Raw genomic sequence first — 23,680 nt, 5'->3', positions numbered from 1 at the left:
CCCCTTCCAAGAGGCCAAGGATAGTGTTGGTGGTAGGTTCTGGAGCTCTGCTCAGATACCTCTCACTGGGGCTGAGGACAACTCCAAGGATCTGGATGACTTGGATGATATGCAGGAGGATCCTGCTTCACTGTAGGGGGTGGATCTGGACATGGACCCAGATGGGGGTCCAGTTCCTGATCCTGATTTGAATAAAGATGATCCTGATCTGGATGAGGCTTCAGTGACAGAAGGGGATGACCCTCGGGTGGTTTGTCTGTTTAAAAGGGAGGAGCTGCATCCTCTCATCCCCCAAGTGTTGGAGGAGTTTGGGATTAAGATGATTCAGGAGGAGTCTGACAATGGAGTGAATACAGTTCTGGATGGACTGCGTGGTCCTCCCAGTACCTTCTCATTGCCTAAGAAGATTCAGAAGCTGATTAGCCGGGAGTGGGATTTCCCAGAAGTAGGCTTGAAGGTCAGCAGGGCTATGGAAAAGCTTTATCCTTTGGAAGAGAATCTGGATCGCCTAAAGATTTTTAAGGTGAATGCAGCAGTCTCTGCGGTGACTAAAGACTATGATCCCAGTTGCAGGTTCGGCCACTTTGAATGATGTTCAGGACCGCAAGCTGGAGATTCAATTGAAGTGCATGTTTGAGGTGTCTGCTTTAAGCCTGCTGGCTGTGGTATGTGGCAGCATGATACAGCATGCCTGCTTGTGCTGGGTTCAGAAGGTGACACACCAAATGTATGGGGCCATGCGCCCCGGTAGAAGCACAAGCTTCTACCGGGGCGCATGGCCCCATACATTTGGTGTGTTTGGAGGCTAGAGTGGCTTATGTGGCAAATGTGCTGTATGAATTGGTGTGTACTTCCGCAAGGAGCATGGTCATGATGGCTGCATGCAGACTTCTGTAGTTGCGCAATTGATTGGAGGACATGTGGTCCAAGTCCCAGCTGTTTAATCTTCCTTTTAAAGGGAAGCTTCTGTTGAGGGAGGTTTTGGATCAGTTGATGAAGTCTTTGGGGGAATCCAAAGGCAACAGTTTGTCTGAGGATAAGAAGAGCAATAAGAAGGTCTTCCCATTTTCGGGATTCACAGAGATTTCATTCAGGCAAGGGGACATCAGCAGTCCTTTCAGGGTTCCCACAGAGTCTCCAGGGACAGTGCCGGTGAGGGGACTGGAGGAGGCAAGTCCACTCCTTGGTGGATGTGGTAGGGAGCAGATTGTCCCACTTTTACGAGAGTGGGTCAAGATTACCTCAGACTGGTGGATTCTGCAGGTAGAAAGAGACAACTATGCCATAGAATTTTTCACATTCGGTTGGGGAGGCCTTTCTAGAATCCCACTGCTTATCGCAAAGAAAATGGGAAGCAGTAAAGATGACTCTACAAAGGTTACTAAGCTTGGATGTGATAGTTCCAGTTCCGATGGGCAAGCAAGGATGGGGAGGTACTCCATTTATTTCGTGGTTATGAAGAAGGAGGGCACCTTCTGTCCCATTCTGGATTAGCAGATTGTAAACATAGCTTTGCGAGTTCCGCCTTTTTTGTATGGCGACATGTACAGTGATAGCAGTCTGCGAAGGAGAGTTCTGGCGTCCTTGGACTTGACCAAAGCATTCCTCCATATTCCCATTTGAAAGGACCATCAGAATTTTCTGCGGTTTATGGTGCTGGGACAATACTTCCAATTTTGAACTGTCCCTTTCAGGTTGGCTGGGGCGCCACAAACATTCACGAAAGTTATGGTGGTAGTGGCAGCAGCCTTGAGGCGAGAGGGGGTTCTAATCCACCCATATCTGGACGATTGGTTTATTTTGAGCAAAGACTGAGGAGGAGTGCAGCGGGTGATGGAGACCTCGAGTTCTCCGGGTTGGGTGATCAGTGTAGCAAAGAGTTACCTGGTTTCGACTCAGTCATTGGAGTATCTAGGAGCCCACTTCAATACCCAGAAAGGCAGGGTGTTTCTGACATGTTAAGCACCATGCCATTTTTTATTGATGCTTATGTCCAGGGATACAAGAACACTTAGATTTTTATTGATCAATATAAGTATTCTTGGGAGATGCTGATGTCATGTCTCTGACAAACAGACCACCAGCATCTCATTGTATACAGGAAGTGAGCCTTCTTTTATAGATAACATACAATGTTGCAGAAGATTCTAGCATTGCATGACTGCCCAAAGAATCATTTACATAGGTTGTCATGTCAACCGCATGATGTGACTATTCCTGAACTGCCCTGATTATTTTTCCCAGGTGGGACCCATTTACCATCACTCTTTGGATAGATTCTAACAGAACAAAATACTATCTGGTCAAGGTAATTAACACATCTGTGGCTGTGTTTACAACTACTCCTGAGAACATAGCCTGAAGCTCCCGCCGTTGGTTTCTTCTTTGTATGACCCTATGAATAGGCATCATCTTATGGAGCCATCCTGTCCAAATGTCCTGAGAAACCTGCAAGTCATTCTCAATAAGTCACTTAGAGTTCATTCAGCCCAGGCAAGCTAAGAAAACCTAGGATTCTGGGGTTTTCTTTCTCCATGTTGGTTTTCTATTCAGGCATACTTCTCAGACAGCGGACAGGTTGTCGAAGTTGCAAGTGCAGGTGACACGTCTATTGAGCATATTAGTATCAAAGATCTGGGACTACTTACAGGTGCTAGGTTCCATGGCCTCGACATTGGATTTGGTTCCGTGGGCCTTTGCTCACATGCGTCCATTGCAAAAGACACTTTTGTGCAGGTGCAATCGATTGTTGGAGTCTAATCTGCCGTTATCTCTCTTCTGGGAGAATGCAGGTCCAGTCTTTCATGCTGGCTCTCTGTTATTGTTTGTAAGGTTTTGGGTGGATCCTTGGACACTGTGGCAGATGACCACGCCCACAGGGGGAAGTCCCGTGAGGGCCACAGGTCAGGCTCAGCTTTAGGACACACAACACAGAGTTATCTTTTATTAAACAGAGTTGAGAAGCCACCAGAGGTGACAGTAGTGAGTAGAGATGAAGCCCGGCTGGGCTTGAAGTCCCTCAGGACACTGGAACAGCGATCCCTCAATAGCTGTGCTGTAGTGGAGAGAAACTGAGATAGTGAGTACAGTGGAGCATACACAGGATTCTGGTAAAGAGCATCGTTGGTTGATTACTCACACAGTGGTTTCTCCCAGAAGATAACACAGAAGCTGGAATAGAGGCAGGCGCTCGAGGAGCGAGTACTTGGTTCCAGGGAACAGCTCTGAGAGAATATAGATGGTAACTCACTGATGGTGTAGGCAGCAGTTTCTTCCAAGCAGAAGTGAGCTCAGGCATCGAGTCCAGGAACATGGGCCCTCGAGGAGCGAGTACCGGTTCCAGACAGCGACCTGAAAGAAAAGAGAGAGGACCCCGAGGAGCGGGTACCCCAATAAAGGAGAGGCAGAGTAGCTAGGTATGGAGAGCGAATCCCATCCGTAAGGAGTTCCATCACCCCCATTCACCTTGCTAATTTGATTAGCTAGCAAATAGAGTAGGCTTTTGTATCCGGGATGCGTGACGTCATCACAGGGGGACGCCCCTGAGGTTCACGCCAAAGAAGAAATAAGAAGCAGGGCTGCATGGCACGCGCGCCCTATGGCAACTGAACAACATGGCAGGATGCAGCGCCCAAGCTGGACCAGGGACGCCGGAGAGGACGGCAGGCAGATGCCGCAGCAGCCAGACGTCCGTCAACCGCAGGAGGAGTCGCCAAAGAGGTAAGGAGGGCGGAGTGGAGACGTCGGGCAGTGACAGTCATAACACTCTCTGGGGACAACCTGGAAAAGTGTATGGACCTGGATGCCTCAGACTGGGTAGTGGTGACCACAGATGCCAGCCTCAAGGCCCTGGAGGTTTTTCTGCCGTGGATTGAGGGTTGGATGGTTCGAGTTTTTTGGACAATGTGACAACTGCATATATCGACTGCCAAGCAGGGACTAAAAGTCACATGGTGGCTTGGGAGACTCAGCAGCTGTTTGTGTGGGAGGAGTGCCATCTCGAGGGAATTGCGGTGTTGCACGTCACAGGAGTGGTCAACATGCAGGTGGATTTCTCAGCAGGCAACAACTAGATCCTGGGGAATGGGAATTGTCACTGGAAGCCTGGGTTTGCATTTGTGCCAGGTGGGGCATTCCTCATTGAACCTCATGGCAAAGTGGGCCAACGCAAAGGCAACAAGATTTTTCAGTCACAGAAGAGAGCCCAGCTTGGAAGGGCTGGATGCTGAAGTGTGCCCATCGCCAACAGGGGTTCTTCTGTGTGTGTTTCCGCTTTGGCCACTCATCTGTCGAATCTTGCAGCACATGGAGACGCATCCAGGGAAAGTGGTGCCAGAGTGGCCACGCTGACCATGGTTTGTGGATTTGGTGTATCTTGTGATAGACAGGCCTCTCAGGTTGGTTCACCTGCCAGGATTGCTGTGACAAGGACCCATATTTTTGGATCGGGAGGATCGCTTTTGTCTCACAGCTTGGGTTTTGAGAGGCTCTGGTTGTGTCTGAAGGGATATTCGGAACCAACAATTTCCACAGTACTCCAGACTCGGAGGCCTTCTACTTCTATGGTGTATGTCAGGATCTGGAAGGTGTTTGAGTCCTGGTGCCTTCATCAATACCTGACTCCCCTGGCTGTAGGAGTCCCTCACATTTTGTCCTTTCTGCAGCAGGGCTTGTCTACGGGGCTAGCCTACCGTTCGCTCCGTGTCCAGGTTTCAGCCTTGGGTTGTCTTAGAGGCAAGTTGTGGGGAAGGCCTTTGGCCTCTCATCCCGATGTAATTCGCTTCCTGAACCTATCAGATTGAGCACCCTTTGCAACGTCCGGTTCAGATAGTGTGTCTGGATTGGAACTTCAGCTTAGTTTTGCAGGTGCTCTGTGGGGCGTTTTTGAGCCTTTACGACTAACTTCTTTCAAGGTCCTGACGTTGAAAACAGTTTTTCAGGTTACCATATGTTCAGCTAGGCGGATTTCGGAGCTTCAGACTCTGTCTTGTCGAGATTAATTTGTGCATATTGCTGATGACTGGGTATTGTTGCATACAGTTCCCTCTTTCTTGCCAAAAGTTGTTTCTTCCATGTGAATCAGACTGTTGTACTTCTTGTGTTTCTGGAGTGGTCTAGGGAGTCTTCGTGGGATAGAGATCTTTATCTTCTGGATGTGCCTCACATTCTATTGTGTTATCTGAAGGTCACTAACAGCTTTTGGCAGTCAGATCATCTCTTTCTGTTTGGAGCGTAGAAAGGAGAGAAAGCTTCTAAGGCTACGGTATCTTGATGGCTGAAGGAGACCATTTGCTTGGCTTATATTTGTAAGGGTCGCAAAATTCTGACAGGCCTAAGGGTGCATTCTACTAGAGCGCAAGCAGCCTCTTGGGCAAAGTGTCAGTTGGTGTCTCCCCAAGAGATATGTAGGGCAGCGGTGTGGTCCTCGCTTCAAACTTTCATCAAGCATTACCGATTGGATGTTCGGGCACTGGATGATGTCTTTCTTAGTGAAAGTGTTCTAAGAGCAGGTCTTTTGGGTTCCCACAGAGTGTAGGGGAGCTTGGGTATATCCCACTTGTCTGGACTGATCTGGGTATGAGCGGGAAAGGAAAATTGGTTCTTATCCTCTAATTTTCGTTCCTATAATACCACAGATCAATCCAGAAACTTGTTCCTGTTGCTGCCGAAAGACTGAATTTCCTGGTGAATCTGTACACCATATATCAGAAATTTTACAAACTGTTCATAAGCTGAGAGGTTTTTTAGTTAAGCGGTTATCAGAGTTTTTCTTTTCTGGAAGTATGTGAGGCTCCAGTTCAGGGGGTTCCAACCCTGTGTTTCCCTGTTCGCCCTGGAAAGGGGAATAGTTTCTACTCTTTGGCTTAGGTACAGGTCAATACTGAGGGACTGCAGGTGGCACTCTGTTATGTAACAGTGCCTCAAAGTTTTTGTTCTCTGCCTTCATTTGCTGGTAGGGATGCAAAACTCACTTGTCTGGACTGATCTATGGTATTACAGGAACGAAAATTAGCAGGTAAGAACCAATTTTCCTTTTAAAGAGATCTCATATTCCTTTCTCTTGAGTTTTGTAGGGTAGCATCTCTTTGAGCCTTGTTGAAAGTAGTCCTTTGGCATGCTCCTTTTTTCTTTCTTTTTTTTTTTTTTTTGAAGTGTAGTGTTTCTCTTCTGTCAGAAAATGTTTTTTCTCACCTGTAATGGTGAGACAGTTGAGCGATGTAGGCTGGACCAGGGATGACCACTTCAAATCCATTGTAGATTACCTTTTCAGATACTTGTTGGTGACAAGTTTCTTCTTGGATAGATTTTTAATCTATTAATGTGTCTTGTAAAAGCACAGCGAGTTCTAAGGCATCTGTTTCAAGAGAAATCAAGGAGTGGAGCACTTTGGCCCACTCCAGCAAGAGTTTGAAGGTCTCAAAGGACCAATGATCCCACTCGATGACCCTCAGGGGTCTTCATAGGCAGAGTCAGAATATGTCTTTCCAGAAGATAAAAGCAAGGCTGCTTCCTTGCCTCCCTGTTCTAAGCACAGTGTGTGTGTGTGCAGGCAGGGAGAGGCAATACCATGGATGGAGGAGTTCTGAGAGCTATTGTGGATTCTTCTCACCTGGACTAGGTGGACCTTTGTTACATCCCCTTCATCTGGATTGGTCTGGCATGAACAATAAAGAAGGTTATATCTAAACTTACCTGTTAATTTCCTTTCCTTTAATCCTGCCAGACCAGTTCAGAACCCACCCAAGGAAGCTGTGGTGATCAAGGGTGCTGAGTCTGATAGGTTTAGAAATCTAACCAGCGATATGTTGTTGCCTACTCTGAAAGCAGCTGGCCTAATTGTGAACTTGGTGTAGGAATTCTTATTCTTGAGTTAATAACCGTAGAGTTAAGTTTATTGGTTTTATCTGGATTTGGTTGGGGAGGTGATTTGGAAACCAAAACAAATAATTGCCTTCAGTCGCCTTAGCTTTGCCATTGGATACTGAAGGCAGCACCAGGCCTTTTTAGAGGGGGAGTGAAATCAACTTTGAGCTTTTTTTCTCTGCCGCCATCTGCTGACAGGAGGACATGACCCACTGGTCTAGCAGGACTAAAGGAAAGGAAATTAACAGGTAAGTTTAAATGTCACTGTCTATTTCTTATATGTCACTGTTGGGGATAAATGCTGGCTTTCCCAAGTCTACCTGGCTAATTGTTTATGGACTTTTCATTCAGGAACTTGTCCAATCCTCTTTTGAACTCCACTGTTAGTTGCCTTGACCACATCCTCCGGCAACAGATTTCATAGCTTGATTGTGTGCTGAGTGAAAAAAATACTTCTTACAATTTGTTTTAAATCTGCCGCTTGCTAGTTATTTGAAAGCTTAAATAACCATTTCCTATTTACCCTTTCCAGCCCACTCATTTTATAAATCTCAAATCATATCTCCTCCAAGCTAAAGAGCCCTAATCTGTTTCTTTTCTCCATAAGCGAGCTTTTCCATCCCCTTTATTCTTTTTGTCAGTACCTTTTCAATGTTCATTATGTCTTTTTTTGAGATGAAGCAACCAGAACTGCATTCAATACTTGAGGTGCAGTTACACCATGGATCTGTACAAAAGCTTTATTCCCATATTTTAACTTCATGGTTAAATATTCCGTATTAAATGTTCTAGGGAGCATTATTAACATTCAGCTGCATGGAAATGTTTAATAATTTATTTATTTTATTTATTTGTTGAGTTTTATATACTGTCATTTGGTGAAGCCATCACAACGGTTTACAAGATTCAAATTGTAATTCTCTTAACAATTGTGAAAAAAAGGTATAACAGGATGCATATTAAACAAAAGATTAATCATTTATAGTCCAGAAGAGACTATAGTGTATATGTAATGTATAGTGTTGCAGCATACATTTAATATGTGTTGTATGTTGCTTTATTTTTTGTTGGATGGAAGACCCACTGTACGGGTCCAAAGGTTTAGGTAATCAAACTTGTGTGTTAGTCCAGAAAAGAAAGCATTGGACAACCTGTTTCATCAAGTTTATGGAGTATAAAGATACAATCCTCTGTCCTTTCTCAATAGGCATCAAATCTGATGAACAATCCACAAGTGCAGCAGATGTAAGTATTTGCAAAAAAAAAAAAAAAAAAAAAACCCCTCAGATTTATAATTTCAAAGTTTCAAATTTTGTGTTGCTGTTTGACTTTGAAAGATCTCTATGGGGCAGATGGGCAGACTGAGTCCAAGGGAATGCATAGAGGAGGTGAATGGAGCCTAGAAGCATGTGCACCTGGGGCAGAATAGGCAGACTTGGCCTGGTGGGATGTGTGCTTGGGACCTGGGATCAGCACAGGTTGAGCATCTTTGGCTTGTCCTTCAATTCTTTGTCATTGGGTATTTGCAGCTTTTTCTATTTTTGACACTGTAGTGAAAAGTTTCTATACTTTCTCAGTTAGGTTGTGAATGATTCACTATTGCCATTATCCTGAATTCCAAATATTGTGTGTGGCAGGATGTCGGGAATGATCTCGGGTACTCACAACCCTATGGCTGGGGCTGAACCTGGAACCACGCCATCCCCCAATGACTTGGCCAGCCTTATCCAGGCGTGAGTAAATGGGTGTGATTGACTTTGTTTTAGCTGATTATTTGAACTACGTAGCTCACACTAACAGACACACAGAGTTCGTATCTCAGTGTAGAGTGTGAGCTCTTGCACTTGTGACTTTATTTTTCTTACATGTAGAGGTCAACAGTTTGCTCAACAAATGCAGCAACAGAATCCAGAACTAATAGAACAACTCCGAAGTCAAATTAGGAGTCGAACTCCCAGCGCCAGCAATGAGGATCACCAAGAATGATAGGATGCAGTGAGTACAGGAGCACTGTTTAGGGGTGATGATTGGGAGATGTCTGTTTTGCTAGTGAGGGATAGGTATACTCTGAGGGCTAAAGGGAATTTGTTGCACTGCTAAGAAGCATGGGGATAGGGAGGTTGAACGCACCACTGGGGAGTGAGTAGGGGAATATGTGTGGCAGTACTGAGGAGGGAAGGGTTTATTTTAAAGATGTATATGAGTGTGAGCAATCTGCAGGATGTGCAAGTCCTCATTTATTTAAGGTCAGATGTGGAGTTTTGTTGGCATTGGCAGAATTGTAGGTGTGTTAAAATGCCTTCCCTGTATGTACCCGGATCAGTCCAGACTCCTGGGTTTTGCCTCCCTTCCAGCAGATGGAGACAGAGAAGTTTTAACGGACTCCATCCTATACCCCTGAGGTGCCAGTATTTCTCTGTCTCCAGCAGATGGTGGAGGTGCAACCCTTTAGTCTGGTAGACAGTGTTAGGATTTGGTTTTGGATTTGGATTTCTGCAATTTCCTAGTTTGAAAAAAAAAAATTATATATATATATATATATATATATTTTTTTTTTTTTAAACTTTATGAAAGGTCCTCCTGAGGGTGAGTGACCCAGGCTTCCCGGTATCACCCTCAGTTGTGGGCAGTCACAGTGTTCTCAACTCTCTGCTCTGGAGCCTCCACTACCAGGGGGGATGGTCTCACCAGGACCTGGCAACCCCCTGGGAGGCTGAACTTCCTATATATATATATATATATATATATATATATATATATATATAGGAAGTTTGATTTGAATTAGCAGATACCTTTTCAGCCTCCCAGGGGGTTGCCAGGTCCTGGTGAGACCATCCCCCCTGGTAGTGGAGGCTCCAGAGCAGAGAGTTGAGAACACTGTGACTGCCCACAACTGAGGGTGATACCGGGAAGCCTGGGTCACTCACCCTCAGGAGGACCTTTCATAAAGTTTAAAAAAAAAAAAAAAAAAAAAAAGGTGCTGTGTCTTTAAATTTCCCTGCTTTGCAAGTCGAGCTTTCTCTTCATGTTTGTTTCCCTGTCGCTGCCAACTCACCATCAGACTGCGGACAGCTTCTGATCACTATTATTTTTTCTTTGCCGCTTTCCTCCGCAGCCCGTGCTAAATTTAGGTCGGTGATCATGCCGCATGGTGTGGCCTGTGCTGTGTGCGGTAGCGCGTATGCGCGCAGCTCTCCAGAGCCAGAGTTTGCACAGGGTGCTTGTCGGGAGGGGAAGGAGCCTCGGGAGCAGCTGCGCTGGAAAAATCATGCAGCAGTGGGCAAAAATCGCGCCAGGTGCCTGGGAGGTCCGTTTTGCCGTGCCCACCCTCGGATCCGTTCCTCCTCAGCGCGGGAATGGAGGCCATTTTGTGGACGTTCGGGGAGCAAGAGAGAGCCGCCGGGGGGCGGCGGGGAGGAAATCTCCCCACCACTGTTGTCCCTGTGGCCTAGTGCCCCTGGGGGGGCCGATTGTGAGAGGGCTGATGATCTTTCCTCACATGGCGGTCCCGGTGAGGACTTGGAGGGGTCTTCCTTATCGTTCACCTCTGAGTTTGTATTGCTGCTACACAAGGCCTTTAAGGCCCGCAAGGCTGCGAAAGGTCAGGGTATAAAGGTCCCTCGTAAGGCAACTGCTTCGCCGGGAGCAGGGAAAGGGTCCTCCTTGGCCCCAAAGCGGGCCAAGCCATCTCAGGATGTGGGAGCCCCTAAGGACAAATGCCCTCTTCGGTCGTTGGACAGCTCATCTTCGGACCAATCGGATGAGGGGGAGTCTCCTCCACAGGTTCCGGATCAGGGGCCGAATGCAGATCCTGATGCTCAGCACCAGCCTGCCAAGCAAGTGGACATGCCTCCGGTGGAAGGTGATGACCCCAAGGTGGTCCGTTTGTTCAGGAGGGATGAATTAGAGCCACTCATCCTGGCTATCCTGGAGAAGCAGGGGATAGAGGTCCCTCAGGAGGATTCACGCTTTGGCGTCATGGATCCAGTGATGGTGGGGCTCACAGGTCCGGCTCGGTCATTTCCTTTTCATATGTCTGTTACTGACATCTCTCTTTTTTTTTTAGGGAATGGGACACTCCTGACCTGGGACTGAAGGTTAGTTGAGCTATGGACAAGTTGTACCCTCTTCCGGAGGACGCACTTGACCTCCTCGAGGTACCCAAAGTGGATGCTGCCGTGTTCGCGGTAACGAAGAAACCACCATCCCAGTGACGGGAGCCACGGCCTTGAAGGACTTACAGGATCGCAAGTTGGCGGTGCAACTTAAGATTTTTTAAGTTTCAGCTCTAGGAGTACGGGCCGCCATGTGTAGCAGTTTTGCGCTGCGGGCCAGTCTCCGCTGGGTGCAGGATTTGCAGGCAGCTTTATCCCTTTCAGACACTCAGGCACAGCAAGTGGGTCGGCTGGAGGCTGCGGTGGCTTACAGTGCAGACGTCCTTTATGATCTTTTATGGACTTCCGGCAGGACTATGGTCTCAGTGGTCTCAGCTCGCCAACTGGTTGGCGGATGTCTCGTCCAAAGCTCAGCTGGGGTCCTTGCCCTTTAAGGGGAGGCTACTTTTCGGACAGCAGTTGGAGGACATGATAAAGTCTCTGGGGGTGAACAAAGTCCATAAGTTTACCGGAGGACAGGCCCAGGACGAGAGGATCCTTTCCTCAGCGGGCAAGATTTCGGGGAAATGGCCGTTTCTGCTCCTCATGCTCCGCCGGATCGTCTTTTCTGCAGTCATCCGGCTGCCAAAATTCATGGAACCAATCCTTTCGACGCCGGCGGCCTTCCAGAGATCGGGCGCCTCAGACTCATGGAGGAACCAAGTCCACACAATGAAGTGAGGCCGGTTCACTCCTCAGTGCCAAAAATAGGGGGAAGGCTGTCCCTTTTTCTAGAGGAGTGGACCACCTTGACATCAGATCAATGGGTTCTAAGCATAATAGAACACGGCTACGCTTTAGATTTTGCTTGTCCGGTCCACGAGTGCTACATGGTTTCCCCAATCGCTTACCACCAAAAACGTCAGGCAGTGCTGGGTACTCTGCAGCGTCTACAGGCCCTGGGCACCATAGTTCCGATTCCCGCAGGCGAACTCAGGCGAGGGCGTTACTCCATCTACTTCGTGGTGCCCAAAAAGGAGAGCACCTTTCGCCCAATCCTTGCCCAAAAGAGGGTCAATCGGACTCTAAAGGTACCTCGTTTTCGGATGGAAACGCTGCACTCAGTGATAGCATCCGTGCACAAGGGAGAATTTTTGGCGTCATTGGACCTGACGGAAGCCTACTTGCATATACCCACTTGTCCAGATCAGAAGTATCTGCGGTTCGCAATCCTCTGACAGCATTTTAAATTTTGTGCCCTGCCCTTCGGTCTGGCAACGGCACCCAGAGTGTTCACCAAGGTGATGGTTGTTGTGGCAGCAGCCCTGCGAAAGGAGGGGATACTAGTGCATCCCTATCTGGACGCTTGGCTGATTCGAGCGAAATCAGAAGCCCTTTGCAGAGAAGTGGTCCAGAGGGTATTACAGAGGTTGACCTCCTTAGGTTGGGTGGTCAATCCCGACAAGAGTCATCTGGTTCCTTCCCAGTCCTTGGAGTTTCTGGGTGCTCAGTTTGATACGGTCCTGGGAAAGGTTTTTCTTACCGAAGAGAGACTATCCAAGCTTCTCACTCAGATGGAGTCCTTGCAATCCATGCGTTTTCCCACTGTTTGGGATTACTTACAAGTCCTGGGTTCGATGGCTTCTGCTCTAGAGCTGGTTCCATGGGCCTTTGCGCATATGCGTTCTCTTCAGTCAGCATTGCTTTCCGAGCAGTTTCATCTTTGCCTACCACTGACGGATTCAGCGCGTCCCAGTCTTCTTTGGTGGCTTTGTCCGGACAATTTGCTGCGCGGGGTAGATTTGGAAATCCCCCTCATGGATAGTGGTGGCCACAGATGCCAGCCTCTCCGGCTGGGGAGCGGTTTGTCAAGGGTCAGCGGTGCAAGGCCAATGGACACAGTCAGAATTCTCCTAGTCGATCAATCGGTTGGAGACCAGGGTGGTTCAGTTGGCGCTACAAGCTCTCCTGCCCTTAGTAGAGGGACAGTTAGTGAGGATACTCTCCGACAATGCAACGACAGTGGCTTACATCAATCATCAGGGAGGAACCAGGAGTCGTCCAGTGGTAGTGGAAGCTCAGCTTTTAATCAATTGGGCAGAACAACACCTCTACAAGATTGCGGCTTCTCACAATGCAGGGGTGGACAATGTGCAAGCCGATCTTCTAAGCCGTCTCCAATTGGACCCGGGGGAGTGGGAACTCTCCGAAGCCTTTCATCTTCTGTGCAAGCGCTGGAACATGCCTGCCATGGATCTCATGGCGACGTATTCCAATGCCAAGGCTCCTCGATTCTTCAGTCGGCGTCGAGAGCCAGGAGCGGAAGGGGTAGATGCTCTGGTCCTTCCCTAACCAAGGGACATCCTGTTGTATGTCTTTCCACCGTGGCCATTGGTAGAAAAAGTGCTGCATCAAATCGAAGTTCATCCGGGCAAGGTGATTCTGGTAGCTCCGGAGTGGCCGAGATGTCTGTGGTTTGCAGATCTTCTGAATCTAGCAGTCAATGGTCCACTGAGGTTTTGACCATCTCCGAATCTTTTCCGGCAGGGCCCCGTTTGTTTCGGAGAGGTAGATCGCTTTTGTCTAGCGGCATGGCTTTTGAAAGGCAGAGGTTGAGGAGTAAGAGTTACTCAAATGCGGTCATTGCCACACTCTCTTGCATTCCTGTAAAACGTCTACCTCCAGGGCATACGTTAGAGTTTGGGGAGTGTTTGAGTCCTGGTGTCTGGATCATGACGTACAGCCGTCCAGGGCTTCAATTCCAGATGTTCTGGATTTTTTACAGGCAGGATTGTCCAAGGGTTTGGCATTTAATTCCTTGCGGGTCCAGGTGGCAGCACTTGGCTGTTTTCGGGGTATGGTACAGGGAGTTGCTCTGGCCTCTCATCTGGACGTAGCTCGTTTCTTGAGAGGGACAAAACATTTGCGCCTTCCGGTCTGAAACCCCTGTCCCTCATGGAAACTGAATTTGGTTCTCTGTGCCCTTTGTACGGTTCCCTTTGAACCGTTGAAACGGGCGACCCTAAAAAATCTGATGTTGAAAGTCGTTTTTCTGGTGGCTATTTCATCGGCAAGACATGTTTCCAAGATTTGGGCTTTATCTTGCAGGGAGCCCTTGTTACGGATCTCGGATTCAGGAGTTTCCTTAAGGTCGGTTCCCTCCTTTCTCCCAGAAGTGGTCTCCTCTTTTCATTTGAATCAGTCGGTGGAGCTTCCTTCCTTCGCGGGCCTGGATTCGTCTTCCCCAGAGTCTAGGGATTTAAGGAAGTTGGATGTAAAGATGGTGGTGTTGCGTTACTTGGACATTACGAACAGTTTTTGTCTCTCGGACCATCTGTTTGTCCTATGAAGTGGACCCAGGAGGGGTCATAAAACCTCAAAGGCTACTATAGCACGATGGCTAAAGGAGGCTATTGTTTCGGCATACCTCGTGCAGGAACACCCGATTCCTGTTGGACTTAAAGCTCATTCTACTTGATCGCAAGTGGCCTCATGAGCGGAATGTCAACAGGTGTCCCTGCAAGAGATTTGTAGGGCGGCTACTTGGCAATCTGCACATACCTTTGCGAGGCATTATCGTCTTGATGTCTGGGCACCAGAGCCTGGATCTTTCGGGGCCAGTGTTCTCCGAGCGGGACTCTCTCAGCCTCACCCTGGTTAGGGAAGCTTTGGTACATCCCAGGAGTCTGGACTGATCCAGGTACGTACAGGGAAAGGAAAATTGGTTCTTACCTACTAATTTTTTCGTTCCTGTAGTACCATGGATCAGTCCAGAGTCCCGCCCATGGGAAAACGGAGAGTCTGCTCAGCCAGTAGTTAGCAATCTTTCTGCAAGTTATCTAATGCCCCCCTTTTCAGGGTAAGAGTTTTTGGGCATAGTTTTGGTTCATTCGGTTACAAGTTTTTCATTTCCTCTGCTCTTCAGGGGGAGGTTGTTTATGTGGAAATTCTGGTTTACTCGTTCTGCTTGGGTACAGTGTATGTATTTATTTATTTAAGACTTTTATATACCGGTGTTAGTGGGGACATCACACCGGTTTACATTTGTAACTGCAGGTTTGGAAATTACATTTTAACAGGGAACTGGGGAAGGGAAAAACAACAGTGCAGCAAGAAGAAAAATAGGTAACAACGGTAACATTAAATGAACATTGCAATCCTTAACAGCAGGATAGAGGTATCTTTGCATCGATACGCATGGGAAGACATTTTGTGTGTAAGGCTATTCCGGGTAGGCTCGTTTGTAATACTGACAAGGCTCTAGGTGGCACCACAGGGGTATAGGATGTAATCCATTAAAACTTCTCTGTCTCCATCTGCTGGAGGGGAGGCAAAACCCAGGAGTCTGGCCTGATCCGTGGTGGTACAGGAACGAAAATTAGCAGGTAAGAACCAATTTTCCTTTTTGGGGTTTCTGGTTGGAGCAGGGTTTTTTTTTTTTTTTTTTTTTATTATTGTAAAGGTGTATAAAGTGGCAGTATGAGTTGCTCACTGCTTAGTTCTCAGGTGCCCCCCGCCCCTCTGTCTAGCTAAAGGTTATAAAAATGGTTTGACCAGCCCATTAGGGAGGGACTTGTTGGTGTTTTGTCACCATAAAGTAGTGATATGTTTTGGGTTTTTTGTTCTGCAGCTGTAGAAATCTTTCCTGCCCAACAGAAACCGGAAGCCATGTCTCTTGCCATTTCTCGTGTTGGAATCTTCAAGAGAACAGAAAAAATATGATCGGATGTGCATGTTAAAGACTGATTCTCCCTGTCCCTTCTCTTGTCCCTTTTTCAAGAGCCAGCAAATTATATGGACAAACCAGCAGCTCCAGATCACATTACTTTTCTACATTCAGACACTCTCTTCTTAATGCAACAGAAGGCTGACAACTTTTCATGTGCAGTCACCTAAACAAGACGTTTCAAGAACTTTCCTGTCTGGTGTTTCATTCTCAAACCTGCAAAATCAGGCCACTCGTGCAAAGCCCATGGACAGAAGATCTACCTAACAAGGAATGCTAATCACAGGCAAATAACCTGGGACCTTAAAACCAAGCTTGTATTAGATCAGCGTGCTGATTGTCTGTTTATTAAAGGCTGTTTGTAGCTCTGGAACTCATACGCGCGCTCTATTTGAACTACTCTTGAGAGATAATGACAGAGGTGTCTGGTTTCTCTGGATGGGAGAACAGAGAACATTTGGCTTACTTTCCCTGCAGATTTTTAAGGGAGAACCACCACCTTCGGCACATTCAACAATCTACAATTTGTTTGATTATTTATTTTTACAAATCGGTGCAGCACCTTCTTTCAGCTCAGCCTCTTCCTGACAGAAGTCCCTGTTCCCATGTGGTCTCTCATCAGATGCTGTAGGCTTTCTTGGGGAACTGATGATTGTTGTCTCCAGCTTACTTGTCAGAAGTTCTTAGCACACCCCCCACATCCTTTTGTATTATGCAGGTTAATTACCTCATTGCCACTAGGACTTCTCTGAGCAGCGCAAAGTTTTTTTTTTCCTTGCCCAGGGTTTTCTATACTGCAGTGTCCACTGTAGAAATCCATTATCAAGTGCAGCAAAGTCTGCAGTGTGAGAGAGCAGTGCTTAGGATGTCCAAGCAGGGGCTGGCGGTAGCCCTTTGTTCACCCTCCACAGACGGTGGGTGGAGCTAAGTGCCCTCATCTGCAGGCAACTTGTAAACATGTGTAGGGTGTTGAAGTGACCCCTGGATCTCCAAGCTTTGTGGGTAGGGGTGGGGGTGGGAGGGAGAAAAGAGAAGAAGGCAGAGAGTCCTTATCTCTAGCCTCTGTATGGTTAGGAAGGGGGGGGGGGGGACAGAGAGTCCTTATCTCTAGGCTCTGGCTGGCTTGGGAGGTGGGCACATAAAGAAGGGGGAGGGGGTCAGAGAGCTCTTAGCTGTAGACTCTGTATAGGAGGGAGGGAGGAGGGGGGTGGCGGCACAGAGAGCCGTTATCTCTAGGTTCAGTGCTTGTGTCTGAGGTAATTTAACATTTTCTTGCTGACCTTTAAAAAGGCAACTTCCAAATAATTTTAGCCAAGTAACTAAGCAATTACCTGGATGAAATCCTTAGTTACTGAAGCATGTGCGGCACCGCCAGCCCCTGAGTTTTTAAGGAGAATTGCTGTAGGGAATTCCCTTTTCAAGATTAGATTGTAGCTCTGTGGATACAAAGCAAGCCTCTCACACACATTCTAAAATTGTCACCCAGGGATTTTGTCCACAATAACTATAAATGAAGGATTGATGGTTTATTTTCTATAAGAATAGAATAAGTGCCATGCCAGGACCGACTTTTGGAGCATTGAGCTAATTATTGATGATAAACCTGGCCTCCAGAAATTTGTCCAAATGGTTTTGTTTTTTTTGTTTTTTTAATCCCAGCTGTACTATTAACCTTGACCACATCCTCTGCCAACAAATTCCACAGCTTAATTGTGCGTTGACTGAAGATGTGTTTTTTCTTACGTTTGTTTGAAATCTACCCCAAGTTGTTTCATGTGGAATTCTGGACAGGCAGCTGTGCAGAAAGGTTACCTGAATATCTTTTTCCTGGATATTCAGCAGAATATACTCACCCAATGTTAGCCAGGTAAAGCTGCCCTGGTAACTTCAGGACAGACTTACCTGGCTAACTGTAGCCAGGTTGCGCTGAATAGCAGCTCTTACCCTGGCATGCCTCCATCATGCCTCTTTATCTGGCTAAATTTTGTAGAGGTAATGAGTTAGGGCAGACATAATTTAGCTGGCCATTAGGAGAAAACATTCAAATCTTGGGTTTTGTCTGGGTAATTCCAAATTTTTCCCAGATTCACCCTTGGAATATTGACCTCAGAAATTTGAAAGTGCAAATGACTGTTCCCTTTTAATTTGTTTCATGCTGTTCTTGATTTTATAAACCTCTATCATCTCTTCTCCAAGCAGAAGAGCTGTTTGTTTATCCTTTCTTCTATCCATTTTTATCATTTTTGTGACCCTTCTCTGTACTTTTCTAGTCCTGCTATAACGTTTTTTGAGATGAGACAATCAGAACTGCACAAAATACTCTAGGTGCAGTTGCACCATGGGACAGAGGCATATAATGATAGTCTCAATCTAGTTTTATTCTCTGTTCCTTTCTTATATTGTTTGTTTAGTTTTTTTTCAGTAACTGAGGATTGCAGTGGTGACTTTGAATATGGAACCTAGCTTGTATGCATTATTTTGCAGATATTAATTTTGCATCTTCCTCTTCATCCAGTCAGACCAGTCCAAATAAGTGGGTTATGCTTACCAACCAGCAGATGGAGACAGATCAACAGACTTACTGATGTCATTCCTTATATGCATCCGTGCTGACACCAACCAGCCAGTATTCTGTCTCCAGCAGATGGTAGCAAGCATCCCGTGCTGTGGATTATGGCCTGGTGGGCTGAAAAGGAAATATTTGGAGGAGCTCCTGAGGTGAAAGACTAGCTCTCATTCCCTCAGTTGAATGGGGTCCTTGGGTTAAAAAAATATTTTTTTTTATTTTTCCTGTTCATATCCCAGATCAGTCCAGAAGCATGGGTTTTGCCTCCCAACCAGCAGATGGAGACAGAGAAGAAAAGCTTTACTGACACTACTACTTAACATAGTGCGCCACCTACAGTCCCTCAGTATTTCTCTGTCTTCAGCAGATGATGGAGGTGCAAAACCTGCAGTCTGGAGATCTAAAATAAATAAATAAAAGGAGACATTTGCTCCTGGGGGTGTTAGGTGCCATGGAGGACCATCCTTCCGGTAGAACAGGGCGAGCAGAGAAGTTGGTGACCCTGGCTTTGTCTTGGCCCATGGACAGTGAGGAGACTGAAAAGCCAGTGGTCTGATTCTCTCGTTTTCCCCATGGAGATTGCACTTTCTCTGCCCTCCAACAGCCAATGACAGATCAGGGAAGTATTCCTGCTTTATTTCTTCTTGTTGGGGGGGGGGGGGGGAAAGGTGGCGGAAGAGGAGAACAATATGGCTAGGGCCGTGGGGAGAGACTTCCTGCTGGGAAGGCTGGGGCCTGGTTCTTATCGTTGCAAGCTGTTTTGAGGGAATTCCACTCAACCTGGGTAGTGTGGATGCACAGGCTGAATGTGGCTAGGGCAGCAAATAGTGGCTTGAGCCATTGGCTGTGAGGAAGGCCGGGGTCCAGTTCTTACTACCGCGAGCTGTTTCGAGGGAGATCCACTCAGCCCAGGTAGTATGAACATAGGCTGGGGTCAGCACTTATCTTAATGTGGGGAGGGGGAAATCCCTTTGAGGCCGGGTAGTGCATTTGACTTGGACACACAAGGCTGGGGCACATCCACTTTGGCTGCACAGGCCGAGGCCAGTGTTACCTCCACAGAACTGAATCCCTTTAAGACTGAGTCATGCGTCCATCTTGGGCACACATAGTGACTGCTGAACGCAGGAAATGCTGCCAAGCCTGTTCTGACCAAAAGGGCACAGTTAACACAGAAGGGCTGAGTAAGAGGTGCACGTAAGGAGAAGAAGGCAGCTCGAAGTCGACTGGGATGGTGGACGTGAGCAGGAAATCCACCCGTTAGGCATACTGTGCTAAGACTGGTCTTCCTGGCAGCGTAGGAGCAGTGACCTTTTTAGAGCAGTTTCCCACAATGCAGAAAAGGATAGGGAAGGGGCTTTTGTTTCCACTGCCATTATTCCCTGCCAGGAAGGACCTTGATAGTTCTCCAGAGGATTCAGAGAAAGTTGGGGGGATGACTCTTTGATTCATGGAGGCTTTTTTGGCGAATGTTGTGTTGTAAGGCACATAGCCTATTTGGTCACCCCCACTCTTAACAGCCTTCTGCTTCCGAGTAAGGCATGCAGGGTATCCCCTCGGGGGAGCACAAAGGATCCTTGCATTCCCCCAGCTGTTTTAGCAGGACTGTGGCTCAGTCAGAGGATTCAGTGGGCTCTGAGGCTAGGGGGTGAAGGAGATCACTTGTTAGGAGTGGTTTGGCTTTCAGGGAGGAGGTGATATCCCCACTGATTCCCCAGGTGTTGAATGAGGTACAGGAGGAGTCTGAGCATGTGGGAGTTGATCCTACTTTGGATGGGCTCCAGGACCTGGTGAAGGCCTTTTCCTTTCATTGCACTGTTAAGCTAGTGGTTTGGAAATTGTATACTCCAAAAGCCAGGTTGAAAGTTGGCAGAGCGATACCATTCCGGTGGTGGGTTTGGCGGCACTGAAGGACACACAAAACGAAGATGGAGATACATTTTAAGAAGATAGTGCTGGGCATATATGTGGCGGTGTGCAGTGGCTTCATAGCACGTGCTTGCTTGTGATGCAATCAACAGAATCAAGTGAATGGGTCAAGGCCCTTTCTTCCGACCAAGCAGGTGGAATGACTGGAGGCCTGGTAGCCTCTGTTGCAGATGCCTTGGATGACTTGCTGTGCACATCCATCCAGAATGTGAGGTTGGCTGGGTGGCAAAGCGGCTCCTGAGGTTGTGCTCTTGGTCGGGCGATATCTGCTCAAGCCACAGTTAGAAAATCTTGATTTAAAGGCAAACTATTGCTTGGCGAGGATCTGTAACAGTTGGTAAAGCACTTGGGCAAGAACCGGGGATATAAGTTGTCTGAGGGTATGCCCAAAGGGAAATAAATTTTCCAAATAGGCAAAGATCAGAAATGCGAGGTGATGCGCCACAGTAGAAGGCATCTTCTCAGAGTCAGGGGACGCATGGATCATAATCCTTTACCTCCTCAATAGGATTTGGTTGGCCCACTCCTCTCCAGATGTAAGAAGAGGGCGGTTGGCTCTCTTTTATGAGAGTGGATCCTAACAGTCTTAAGAAAGGGTTATGCCTTAGAATTGGCTCATCTAATATGCGAAGCTTGCCTAGCTTTTCATTGTGCCTTCAGCGCCAAGTGAGAAGCAGTTTGGTCTGTGGTGGATTGATTTCGAAAACCGTAAGCAATAGGCCGGGTTCCCTGAGGAGAGCAGGACCACGGGCGGTACTCAATCCATTTTTGGTTCCAAAGTAGGAGAGAACTATCATCCCATTGTAGACCTAAAGACGGTGAATGCGACCTTGCGGGTGCCTCATTTCCGGATGGAGGCTCTATGCTCAGTTAGGGCGGCAATCCTCAAAGCAAATTCCTGGCATCTCTTGATCTTGCAGATGCTTGTCATTATATACAGTTCCGGGCAGAACATCAAAAGTTTCTGAGATTCGTGGTATTGGGAGAACCGCTTCAGTTTTGTGAGCTACCATATGGTCTAGCATCAGCCCCACATACATTCACCAAGGTGATGGTAATGGTGGCCATTGCTCTTCAGAGAGAAGGCATATGGGTGTTTCCATGTCTGGACAATGGGCTCCTTTGAGGGAAGTCAAAGGAACTGTCGGAGCTTGGTTCAGTATGTCATAAAGGGTCTGTGGTCTCTCAGCTCGTGGTGAATCTGTTAAAGGCCAATTTGGTTCCCATCCAGTCACAGAATACCTAGGAAATTCGCAAGGAGGACAGAATGTTGAAATTGCAGACACAGTCTGGAATTTATTTGCAAGTCTTGGGAACCCTCTGTCTGAAGATTTTTTGCATTTCAGCTGCCCTTATAGGGGGAATCCCAGTCCAGTCACTCCTGGTGGCTTTCTCTGGCCCATTTGGAGCTGGGCAAGTAATTAGAAATTCCAAATTAGGTGGTAGTGACCACTGATGCCAATCTGGAAGGATGGAGAGCCATATGTTAGGGGCAGTCTGAGCAAGGCTGAAGATCAGCGGAGAAAACTTCAGGATCTATCACTCAATGGGAGACTCGAGTGGTTCATGAGGTGTTAGTGTTTGCTTCCTCTATTGCATGAGTGGGCAGTGAGAGTCCTTTTCGACAATGCAACAGCAGTAGGTGGAGCAACACCTGACAGCTCTGGCAGCGTCTCACATCACCTGGGTATACAAAGTTCATGCGGATTTTCTCTATCAGCAGAGTTGGACCCTGGAGAATGGGATGCTACTCATTCATACCAGGTCGGGTATTATCCAGATGGATATGATGAGATCGAGGCAGAACACCAAGGCATATCACTTTTTCAGTCGCAGATGGGAGAGAGGAGCAGAGGGAATCAATGCTCTGGTTCTACTGTGGTGGCCAGGAATCTTTCTATACGTTTTTCCTCCATGTCCCTAGGTGGGAATACTGTTACGACAATAGGGAGACACCTGGGCAAGGTGATTCTCATGGCTCTAGAATGCCATGTCTGCTGTGGTTTGCAGATCTGGTAAATGTTCGGGCATCTTCAAAAGTTGCTTCGACAGGGACCAATCTTCTAGGATCAGGCAGATCGCTTCCTTTTCACAGCCTGACTTTTGAAAGGAGAGTGTTCGAGAAGTGGTATCCTGAGGACAACATTGAGCCTACTCAAGCTTCAGTTTTGCATATTTGGGCATTTTTTGGAAAGGGATCTGGCAAAGGCACTGGCCTTTAATTTCCTCTGAGTGCAAGTGGCAGCCTTAGGCTATTTTAATGGTAAGGTGCAGGATATGTCCCTGACTTCACATCCAGACATGGTTAAGAACATAAGAAATTGCGATGCTGGGTCAGACCAAGGGTCCATCAAGCCCAGCATCCTGTTTCCAACAGAGGCCAAAACCAGGCCACAAGAACCTGGCAATTACCCAAACACTAAGAAGATCCCATGCTACTGATGCAATTAATAGCAGTGGCTATTCCCTAAATAAACTTGATTAATAGCAGTTAATGGACTTCTCCTCCAAGAACTTATCCAAACCTTTTTTGAACCCAGCTATACTAACTGCACTAACCTCATGGGGCAAAACATTTGCGTTCCCCCAGTGAGAAAGGTATGACCTTCATGGAACCTTTAATCTAGTGCTATGGGTGCTCTGTGGAGCGCCAGTTGAACTGTTGAAAAGGGCATTTCTAAAAGAGTTTGCCTTGAAAGTAGTCTCTTTGCTAGTTACTTGTTCGGTTAGATGGATTTCAGAGCTTCAGGCCTTATTGGCCTTCCTTTCTGCCGAAGAGAGTCTTAAGTCTTTCAGCTCAGTTAGATGGTGGAGCTTCCTGCTGTTCCAAATTTGAATTCGCTGCCACCGCATGCGAGGGAGCTTCATCTGTTAGATGTACGTTGGGCATTGCTGAGGTATCTCTAGGTTACCAACAGTTTTCAGAGGTCTGATTTTTTTTGGTCGTTCTTTGGAATGGACCAAAGAGAGGGAGTGAGGCTTAAAAGGCTACTATTGTGTGGTGGCTGAAGGAAGCAGTTGGATCAGCATACATTTGCAGGGATCAACAGAGCCATGAAGGACTGCAGGCCCATGTTAGTAGGGCACAGGCAACCTCGTGGGCCGAGTGTCAGCTAGTTTCCCCACAGGAGATCTGTTGGGCAGCTACTTGGGCTTCACTACACACTTTTACCAGTCATTACTAGCTGGAGATCCGGGTATCAAAATCCACTGATTTTGGTGAGTGTACTGTGAGCACGTCTGTCACATTCCCGCACAATTTAAGGGAAATTGGGTACATCCCAGGCATCTGGACTGATCTAGCTTAATAACAGAAAAGGGAAATTGGTTCTTACCTGCCAATTTCTGTTACTGGAATACCACAGATCAGGCCAGAGTCCCTCCTGTTCTGGAAAGCCCACTCTCATTTTCAGTTTGTAAATAGTACAGAGTTGGTTGCCGGTTGGAAAGTTCTATCACCCATACTTGTTGGAAGGGCTCTAGTTCAAATGGCTCCACCTT

The 23,680-nt window shown here is 47.2% G+C and overlaps 1 protein-coding gene across 1 annotated transcript in view; it reads left to right on the top strand.

Moving 5' to 3' along the window:
• SGTA (small glutamine rich tetratricopeptide repeat containing alpha) overlaps window positions 1–16,061 on the top strand; it is a 40,590-nt gene extending 24,529 nt beyond the window's left edge. The window contains exons 9-12 of the mRNA XM_029613182.1: window positions 8,072–8,109; window positions 8,502–8,597; window positions 8,736–8,859; window positions 15,589–16,061. Of these exons, the coding sequence (XP_029469042.1) occupies window positions 8,072–8,109; window positions 8,502–8,597; window positions 8,736–8,850 (249 nt within the window). The 3' untranslated portion in view covers window positions 8,851–8,859; window positions 15,589–16,061. The remainder of the gene's footprint in view (window positions 1–8,071; window positions 8,110–8,501; window positions 8,598–8,735; window positions 8,860–15,588) is intronic.
• The last annotated feature ends 7,619 nt before the right edge of the window (window positions 16,062–23,680 follow it).

Source organism: Rhinatrema bivittatum, chromosome 8 (genome assembly GCF_901001135.1).
Source record: "Rhinatrema bivittatum chromosome 8, aRhiBiv1.1, whole genome shotgun sequence".
NCBI classification, from domain to species: Eukaryota; Metazoa; Chordata; class Amphibia; order Gymnophiona; family Rhinatrematidae; genus Rhinatrema; species Rhinatrema bivittatum.
Note: the sequence above shows the minus strand (reverse complement) of the source record. Positions and strands in the feature narration are given on the sequence as shown.